A 10,533-nucleotide genomic window follows, 5' to 3' on the forward strand; every position below is an offset into this window, starting at 1 on the left:
TAACACCATACCAAAAATCAAAAACTCTTCACCAAGTGCAGATTTATTATGAATTTTTACACATTAAAACCCAGTTTATAGGCATTTTCAGCTCCCGGCAGCCATCGTTGACGCCATCTTGAAAATGGTGCCTTTCCGGTAGTTATTTTTTCAAGATTTTTTAGTATGTTGTTTATCATACCCAATAGTAACAGAATCCATTGAAAAATCTCTTTTATCAATTATTTGGGGTTTCAACCATATACTGATGTATCGAATATTTGATTCATCGCAAACAGACCACTAGGGGGCGAGGCCAACTTGTTTGCGATGTTTTTTGTAAACCTTATAACCATACCTAACACCATACCAAAAATCAAAAACTTGTCACCAAGTGCCCAAAGTTGATGTTTTTTGACGGATTCCCTCCCAGCTATATAGGAAACCAAAGTTTTTGTCTGCAGACACGGATAGATTCCAACAGTTCCTAACCATTCACACTACTGTACAGACCAAATAGGATAAATACAACTGCAGATACACATGATGGTTAATGGTAACCTGCAAACGTGGTTCATAATCACACAACACAACATATTATTGAATTAACTCACTGAAGCCCCTTCAAAAGTTGTTCATAATCTTTCAACACACTGTAAACTTAGCTATTTGTCGCCATCTAGTGCTTACAGAAGCAAACTGAATTACTGAAAGAACTGTTGGAAATTACTAGGCTATATCACAGACTAGAGCAGCGAGTTATTTAAACTTCTTGAACAAATACACATAAACATGTATTGTACCCATAGCTGTGCAAAGCCACCTTTAAACGGTAGTTGTTGTTTTTGTTTTTTTTTAAGAATGTGTCATCTCTAAAGCGTGTGAAATGGGTTGAATTGTTCAGATACTGTAAGCCGTTTTTCTACTGTACCTCTGATAAACGTTGCACGCCCAGCATATTCTGAATGCTGTGCCAGTAGCCTATATTTTAATATTGACCAATAACCACTGCTGGCTGCTGGTGTGATTTTTATGAATTGAGTAGTCTACAAAGGAGGGACCTCAATTTAAACAAGCTATTGAGCCATCTAGTAGTGTTTTTCCTTTTAGTTGAACTTGTATCAGTGAAGTACTGTCCTGATTGATTGATTGATTGATTGATTGAAGACTTTATTAGAAGTTTGCATAGGAAAAGGTACAGTTTCATGACGGTACAGTTCACTGGTACAAGGTCTACTAAAAGGAGATCCATGAAAAGACTAAGCTTATTTCCACAGGAAACCATTAAAGTATCTCATATAACATTGAATGACAGACAAATAGAACACAGTACTATGCAGTAGATATGTAACTTAGAAAAACAAAAAAGAGAACAGTAAGTCTAAACAAACAGTAAGTATATACAAAGAAGGGGCAGGGGAGGGTAGGGTTGGGCTAGGTTAGTTTTTTTACCAGTTGCGAACGGCTGCTGCCTGTAAGTGGTTTTTCAGGGCAATTTTAAAGGATGCTAGTGATCCACACTCCTTTATGGCCTTCGGTAAGGCTTTCCACATTTTGGTGGTATTATAGCAGAAAAACGAGTTTGACCCTTTGTTGGTTTTGACTCTGGGTTGGAAGTGATCTGTGGCGCTGCCTCTGGTGTTGTAATTATGGACATCCTTAATGTTTATAAAGTATTTTGACAGGTACTTGGGTATCATAGTGGTGTAGTGTATCTTGTACACCAGCCAGGCCCATTGCAAGTTGCTGTACTCTGTCATCTACTCTGAGCCACCCCACTCTTAACTAAACTGGTGAGTACCTTTTCCTATGCAAACTTCAAATAAAGTATTCAATTTTTTCAATGAAATGTTCCTTTAGCTGTCAGAATACTGAAATATGTTATCTTGTTGTATTATTAAGAGCAGCTCTCTGATATTGTAAATGTTGGTGAATTTGGCGGTAGCCTGCACCGTCAAGTCAACCGTCGTACGATTATGTATACATGAGGCTTTGGCTTTAGCCAAACACACACACAACTATTACCTAGCAACCTAGCCAATGGATTACCAAGCTTCCCCAAAGTAAACCCCACTGTTTTAATGGCGCATAATGTTGCGTGTCTAACGCGGTGTTTATATGCCATCCCTTGCTGCCACTGTTAACGCCATATTGTGGACGTTTGACCATTAAAAGTACTGCTGTTGTTGCACACAGCGTTCAGGCATGTTGCTTGTTGTTGGCTAATCAGCTAGCAACATGTTCTGTGACTGTCACTTGTGTGTATCTGTGTGAATGACGAATAGCACAGCCAATGACATTGGGATATTGTCCTCGCTGTCCAATCAGAGCGTCTCGAAGGCGGGCTCTGGGGGGGCTCCGAGGGCTGGAAAACGACGGCAGCACAGAGGCCCAAAAAGTAGGTTAGCATCGACCTTTGAGTCGCTTGTTACTATGCGACTAACGGTGGCGTTAAACCTCCCCGTTTGTCCCCGAACGAGCTTTTTACTTCTACACAATGTTCACGTCGGTGATATAATGTTGATTCAAATTGTCTTACCGTTGTATATGCCGGTATTGTCAAGGTCCGCGCTTTTTGCTGCTGGTCACTAATGGCGTCCCGTAGCATTGCACTGTGACGTCACCACCAGAGGGTGGCCCAAGCTGTTATGTTAATCACCTGATTGAACTATTCATGTCGAGATATTATAATAATTATGTGTGTGATAAAAGAAAACACGACTTTGATAATAAAACATCGTTTATATCAGTGTATTGAGTCTTTTCATTTCATACTGAAAACTTCACTTTCAAACTGTAGCTATTGATGATGATCAACAAAAAATTGGTTCAATGAAACCACATTACCACATAGAATTAGGGAACACAAAAGCAAATAAAACAATTTTGGAGATCCTTATTTTCCTTTAATATTTCAGTTACTTGTTATACCCCTATGCAGGCTATATCGTTTTGTTCTGTATTGATGTGTATTTTTTGTTGATTTGTATAATATTGATTAATTGGTTGATTTATTGAATACTTTATTAGAAGCTCGCATAGGAAAGAGTACAGGATAGTAGGCCTACTAGTTCACTGATACAAGGTCAACTAAAAGGATAAAGAGCACCAATAAAGCTGTTAGGCTTGTTTGCATGGGGGTCCCTTTGTACTCGATTGAATAGGTTTGCAAAAAGCATGTTGTGTTTTGTTTAAAGATGTATGGTACATAATTAATTCCTTCCACGTGGTGTGTTTTTTCTGTGTATAGTTTATGGAGGATTAATTGAAGTCATTCACATGACATCATCAGTTATGGGACATTTGTAACAGGCTTTGGTGTTCCCATAGAGTAGGCTATATGGGTGTTCTTTTTTAAAGATTTGTTTATTGGTTAGGACAGTAGACTGACAGGAAATGGGGGGAGAGATGGGGAGCCACACGCGGCAAAGGTCGTCCAGATTGGGACCAGCGACGCTGCTAGGCATCCATGCCTGTGTCACTGCCTAAGTGGTATGCGCCTGGACCAGTAGGCCAGCGGGGCGCCCCCAAGTGTTTTAATTGGTGATTAGCATTAAACTATTTGTACCATAAGTCTCCAATAGAAAAGCAATGGATTTGTCATGCTTCAAACTTTTTGCTCCGGAAGCATAAAGGTTAATATTACACACAATCAGTTAAATACTGGTTGTGGCTGGAGTTTATGGACCTACACATGTGTCTGGTCATGACATCATTCAGGGGTCCTTGAGCCACATTCTAAAAATACAGATTTTTGCTATAGCCTAGTGAAGGTGACTGAGGAGGAGGGAGGCCTACTTTTTGGGATTATACCAGCTGGTTTCGGACAACAAAAAGTTGTTTCTTCCCCCGACTATGAATAGATGTATCTCTTTTATTATTATTTTTTTGATATGCATATGAAACAGACACAATGATAGTTATATATAATTTACTCTCAAATGGCCACCCAGTGATTAATCACCACTTCTATGTGACATCGCAGTGTTGGCGTTGCCACAGTCTGAAGATGGATGAATGCATGGGCTTTAATTGATACAGTAGTCTGGCAGGTCAGGAGGTGATAAATGAGACCCCTGCAATGAGTACACTGTTTACTTTCACAGTCATTTTGTTTAATTCATCACAGTCAAAATTATGTGACATGGATGGTTGGAAATGCAAACCCCATCTCCCATTTTTCATTAGGCTTCATTATTCATTTTTGCTCGGTAGCTGTCTTTAACTAAAATAAGAGAGGTTGGCTTTGGTGGACAATGCCTGAAAGTGTGACTTGCAGACAGTATACTTTGCCTGCTTCTCCCACGATTCTGTATATTTCTATTTTCTACCTAATTTCTTAGTTTTTCTATCTATGTCTTTCCCCAAAACATTCCTGAAACATTCATTTCACAGCACAGGCACACGAATGTTCAAAGTGATTGGAAATGGACAGCCAAAAATCTCTTTATTTGCCTATAGCTGAACAGGAATGTCTTAGATTGCAATTGCATATATACCAGTATCAACACATAATCTTATATTAAAATAAACATAGTAAAAATCAAAGCTTAGATGGACTGAAAAAAGGAAATTAGTCTTTCTAAGAAACACTAGTGTTAGAATCTGACGGTCCCATTTATTATGCAAAATTCGCAAATTCAGTTAGCCTGGAGGCCAGACTAAAATACCAAATTAATTAACAACTGTGCGAGCTAATTTAGTTGAGAGAGCTCATAAATGAAAGCCGCAAACAGCTTGGTCCCCTCAATGAAGTTGTACCTGCAAATTCCAGATAAAGACAAAAGAGCAAGGGGAGAAATATGTTATTGAATAATTTACACTCTGTTTGAATTGACTTCCAAGGTATCTTGGACTTCTTGTCTCTCACCTGCTCATCTTCTCATTCTGAGAGTGCTCTCCGTCATCGTGGGCACCAATTGGCAGCATCATCACACTTTTACCCGTCACTTCTTTAAAGTCCTGGGCTATGGGAATGGTTGATCCCTCACGGATCAACTCAGGGTCCACTCCAAACACTGGCACACAGAAAGGATGTAATAATGGAACAAATGAAACAAAACCCAACAACATGCACCTTCAGCAGTTTAAATACAATTTGAAAACACCTGTCACAGGATGGAAGGGTATCATTAGACTTGCCGATGCAGTGCCACTCGAGCTGTCTGCCTCAACTAGCTTCTCTTCATGAATTGTTAACAATGGGGGCGATAGATCCATTACCAGGTGAAGTACAAATCTAAACCTACCACTTTTAACTGCTTTCTTTCCCGCTGCGTATTGTGGGTCCTTGAGGTCGGCCAACCAAGGTTTGGCTCCCACAGAGGAAGTCACCTTGAGCTTGTTGGGGCTTCTTAGTCTTTCAAAGACCCGTTTGAGATGCTCTTTCACCTGTTGTGGGAGACAGATTCTATAAAATAAAGTTTACATAGAGCTGTCTGTCTGTCTGTCTGTCTGTCTGCCTGTCAGTCTATCTCCGTTTGCCTGTCTGTCTATCTCAGACATTGTAGCAGAATTGGTAATAGTAAAAGAAAAAAGAAATTGGGCAGAAACTTTGTATTGCGGATGACTGATGTAATATTGACTAGGTATGGGACGATACACGATATAATCGTGATAAAAAACACTCACGATAATCGTATCGTGGAGATTTAATTTATCGTGATATCATCCTCCATCATGCACTGGGATCAATTCACCAAATGCTCTGCCCCAGGATAATGGATTTTCATTATCGCAAATCGTAATCGTAAATCGCGTCACAATAATCGTGATATGAAATTTTCATATCGTCCCATCCCTGGTACTGACTGACATCATAGATAATACTGTACAACAGTGATGACTGATTGAGTGCTGAACACACCTGGATGATTGAAGGTCAAGGCCAGGTCAAAACCTTCAAACATATTGCTTTTTGCCTATTGATCCCACACAACACCAGGCACACGTCTGACATTTCGCTGCCCTTTTAGTTATTGATCACTATTGCTTAAGTTAGGTTACATTAGGTTAGGTTAAGTTAAGTAGATGCAATGGTTCCATTTGCCAATACCTGTCTCACAACTTCAGGTGGGTCCATATTGGGCACTAAACGTATTGAGAACTTCCCAATGACCCGCCTAGGAATAACTGTTTTGCTTCCTGGTTCTGAGAATGCTCCTTGAATTCCGTGCATAGACAGGGAGGGATAGCGCCATCGAGCCATCAAGACTTCTTCCTGAATCGCAAAAGGATGCTCTAGTTAAAATTCTAAATAATTCCAAATTCCAATTCAAACCCATTTTAAATATTAACATATGAAACTGATCTGCCGTCTCATCAAGGCTGGCTAAATTGCAACATTAGACTGCTTTGCCCACACTTTACCTTTGTGTCTTGCAGGAAATGTTTTACACCAACTGCATGTTTCATTTCCTCCAGGTCAAAGCTGATGTGCTCATAGGTGTTCCTCTCATCACCAGTAAGGGGCGCCACATCATCAGAGATGCCAGGAATGAGAATCTTACCTGTATGGTCTGACAGACTTCCTATTGGCATGCAGAAGAGGATAGCAAAATTACAAAACTAAACATTGACATGTTTACATTTGATAAAACTGATACCTTGTGGTACCGATGAATAAGAAACAAACCTCTCTCTCACCTAGTAACGTTATTAGGTCAGACATAGGTTCATGGATCGAACCCCCATATACCCCAGAATGAAGATCTTGTTTGGGTCCGTCAACCTTGAAATACACAGATCAGGGTTAATTGGCTTGTCTGAACTGCTTTGCTTATTTGTATGGCTGATTAATGCAAAGGATTGGGCTGCAATACATTCATTAAAGGGGAAGACTACCCATTTTCAATATTGAACTATGTCATTAATAATATAACTCCTCTAAGGTATATTAATGACATAGTTCAATATTGAAAATGGGTGGTCTTCCCCTTTAAACAAACTAAGTATGTGAATTCACAATATGTTTTTTCCCCCCTGACATTCAGACAAATCACTTCAAACCATTTCACTTCACCTCCACAAAGAAATAACAGCTACCCCTGGTTCCATAGGTCAGAGCGGGACTTTTGGTTGCCCAAACATTGTCAGAGATGACAATGTAGTCCACGTCTGCAAAGAAGCTGTCATTCCTCTTCTTGGTCAAGTCCAACAAACCGAGTGAGCCCACCTCTTCTGACCCTTCTATGATGAATTTCAGATTCACAGGTAAATCCTGAAAAAGATGCAGCAGCATGACTTTGTATAGTTGAACATAATGCAGTTTAGAATCACACACACACACACACACACACACACACACACACACACACACACACACACACACACACACACACACACACACACACACACACACACACACACACACACGCACACACACACTTCATTTAAATGTATGCAATGTGTAACCTTCTCAGTTGCTTGATACGATTCAACAGCATGAAGCCAGGCAAGCACAGGTCCTTTATTATCAGAAGCACCTCGCCCATACAAGTTACCTAGAAGAGGGGAATAATGACATAATGCCTTTTCAGTCTTTTCACCTACCTGTCTGAGCCATTTCGCCTACCCTCAATTCTGCTGTCAGACTGTCCATCTTTGCATATTATCTCTTTGTCATTTAAATATTATAATGACTGTGACAGTGGTGTTACCTGTCAAACAGGTGCATCCAAATAATTCATTAATTCATGTCCCGAACTCGAGTTGTACAATGAACAGTATTGTAGGCTAGGCTATATTAATTGTTTTAACATTAGGCTATACAAAATGTATAGCATAATGTATTAGCCTATATATGTTACACCAACATAGCCTAAATAGCCTATAGACTCAACGTTGCCTGTCAACAGGCGCTTTTTAAATGTTCTAGCTGGGTCCGTGGCATACAGACGGACAGACAGACAGACAGACAGACAGAGACAGACATCTGTATTGATGTGATTATGGAGTGCATATAGCCGTGTGTAATGGTCACCGTTTCACAGGTAACACCACTGTCACAGTCACTATAACATTTAAATGATAACATAATATGCAAACATGGACAGTCTGACAGCAGAATTGAGGATAGGCGAAATGGCTCAGACACGTAAGTGAAAAGACTCTCCTCCACGGCGAAAATGCCAGGTGAAAGGACCAAAGTGTTTAGGCAAAAGTGCTGGTGACCGTTGGCGTTCACATCAATTATGACGGCTTTATCGTTATGGTGTGGACGCTGCCATCCACTTCAATTGAAAACGATATTTTTTTTTATCTTGATCGCGTCCAGTGGAAAAGGGCCTTTAATGGGTTAATCACCACAACTGAGCTATGATGAATGGCAGCCAATGTGACATGGGGAACTCACCGTTGATTTCAGTCAGGTTATAGGGATCAGTGACCCAGCCATCCTCCATCCTGGCTGGTTGAACATCCACATGACCATATATGCAGAGGGTGGCTTTCTCTGGGACCCTCGCAAATTCAGCCAACAATACAGGTGGCACAGCAACGGTCTCCCCGCTGGGCAACTTTCAATACCAAGGCACAAAGTACAAGCTGAGATTTAGAGTGTGTTTATATAGTGTGTTTATTTTGTGAGTGCATGTGTGTAGTAGGGCATTAACTAAAAAGTCGACAAGTCGACTTCATTACACAAGTCGACTCCCACCAGAGAAAGTCAAAGTTGAAAAAAAAAAATGTTTTTTTTTTCTATCATTATTTTTGCTCCATGTGTGCAGCTATAGGCCTACAGCATTCAAACTGTAGGATTGCTTATTGTCAAGAACAGAATGATCCAATATTACAGTGCTACATTACATTTGGTATTAACATGCTCACTCGAGAGGCGTTGTGAGCATGTAGATCTGCTATTTTCAAATTTCTGCCTCTATATATTTCACAATTTGGACAATGTTTAATTTGTCATTTTAGAGGTATTAAAAAGTTCTTAATGGCACTTTAGAAATGTGAAGATACCCTCTATATACTTAAACTTTATGTTGGTTTGTTTACAGTTGAGTGAGAAAACAATGTTGCACATTAAGTTAAGCCATCTGGGGACCCCGGGGTCGTGACTCATGTGTGATGTGATGACGTCATCAAATGATAAAGTCGACTTCAACTCAACTTTTTACTGAGTCGAGTCGACTTGCAAAAATCACAAGTCATTCATGCCCTAGTGTGTTGTGTGTGTACACTTCAAGATTTACCCATTTGATACTTATTTTGCAATGTTGTGAACTTGTGTGTGGGTGTGTTAAATACTACTTCATTACCTGTTGTGTGCCGACATCTGCCAACTCCACGCTAGCTCCTAGTTCTCGAAGCCGGTCGGCTGTCATGTTCAACATCTTGTCAATTTCTCCCCATTTGTCCGGAGTGGATGAATCGCTTTCAACAGCCACCCACTCCCTCAGCCTCTGGCACACGAACAGCAGAATGGACATTAATTAATATCACCAACATCTTCCAGACTGAGAATCCACAATATTCGGGCATGTTTTGGTGAATGGTTGAACATAGCACAGTATCTGGAAGTTTTCAGTTGCCTTTAGTCACTCTGTGTTCAGTCCTTCTGTGTGTCTAATAAAGCATGAAACATGAGCCCTGCAGCTCTTACCTCAATGAACTGGTTCTGGTTTTCAGTGACATATTGGAACAAAGGCTCCAACATGGTTGGCTTCGTCACAGAGGTGGGGGAGAACGAATCTGAGGCATGTAGCATTAGTAATACAGGAACAGTGTACTGTACCTGAAACATAAGGTAATGACACATGAATCAACATTAGTTTAAGTTTGGTAAATCAAGTAAGTAAACATGCACTGTAACTACTATAATCAGGTAGACCTATACTGTATAACATAACATGGAGGGAATTTCATTTAGCAAATAACATTGCAGACCTACCAGAGTTGAATATCCTAGAGGAATAATGCTGGGATCAAAGATCCTTTTTTCTTTATTATGCAACCATTGTGGTAGTTAAGATTTATATCCAGATAATGGATTACTTAATGTTTTTTTCTTTTTTTTTCTTTTTAGTTAATATTTTCACTGAGTGTCCTAGCTACTTGTTCACGTGATCTAATGTGACTATCCCATTCACTGAATCTGAGTCAAAACAGTGGTGTGTTCCTAGACCTATAGTCTAAGGAGAAACTGGGTTGGGCATTGGGGAAAGCATGAGAGAGAGAGAGAGAGAGAGAGAGAGAGAGAGAGAGAAAGAGAGAGAGAGATTCTATAGAATATAGCCTACCTCCAAAAGTCATGCTCATGCTTGTACGCAAAACATGAAAACCATGCATAATCATTCATCAATGACTCACCAAGGTTAGCAAACGCCATGCACGGTCCTGTGAAAAATGTTGCAAGGGAAGGTTCCTTTGTGTAGCCAACATTTTTCTGCTGATCTGCCTGTCTCTCTCTTTCTGGTGACTGCTTCAGATGCAGCATTCACACTGAGCTCATAATGATCTCCACATGGCTCCATATCCTGGCCTGGTTTTAGTAACTCCCCCAAACGTTCATACTGTATTAGGCTACACCAGAGATATGGGACTTCAGTT

At 40.2% G+C, this 10,533-nt stretch overlaps 1 protein-coding gene across 1 annotated transcript; it reads right to left on the reverse strand.

Annotated features, from left to right (window-relative positions):
- Nucleotides 1–4,409: 4,409 nt before the first annotated feature.
- Nucleotides 4,410–10,422, reverse strand: LOC308280228 (cytosolic non-specific dipeptidase-like). The gene is made up of 12 exons (XM_080720490.1): nt 10,294–10,422; nt 9,587–9,718; nt 9,243–9,386; nt 8,333–8,495; nt 7,393–7,481; nt 7,001–7,198; nt 6,625–6,709; nt 6,349–6,509; nt 6,035–6,199; nt 5,229–5,370; nt 4,850–4,997; nt 4,410–4,740 (listed from the first exon to the last, which is right to left on the reverse strand). Exons 1-12 carry the CDS (start codon nt 10,363–10,365, stop codon nt 4,674–4,676), a joined length of 1,566 nt encoding a protein of 521 aa, XP_080576616.1. The 5' UTR covers nt 10,366–10,422; the 3' UTR covers nt 4,410–4,673.
- Between the last annotated feature and the right edge of the window lie 111 nt (nt 10,423–10,533).

Source organism: Nannobrachium achirus (assembly GCF_963921795.1).
Source record: "Nannobrachium achirus genome assembly, chromosome: 2".
NCBI lineage: Eukaryota > Metazoa > Chordata > Actinopteri > Myctophiformes > Myctophidae > Nannobrachium > Nannobrachium achirus.

What these genes read in the sequence shown, in the direction of transcription:
- LOC308280228 (XM_080720490.1), bottom strand. Translation starts at nt 10,365, where the DNA reads ATGTTGGCTACACAAAGGAACCTTCCCTTGCAACATTTTTCACAGGAC. An exon ending in CGTATCAAGCAACTGAGAAG is followed by an intron (nt 7,199 to 7,392) that starts GTTACACATTGC and finishes CATCTTTTTCAG; the next exon opens with GATTTACCTGTGAATCTGAA. An exon ending in TGACCTAATAACGTTACTAG is followed by an intron (nt 6,510 to 6,624) that starts GTGAGAGAGAGG and finishes GCATGCCAATAG; the next exon opens with GAAGTCTGTCAGACCATACA.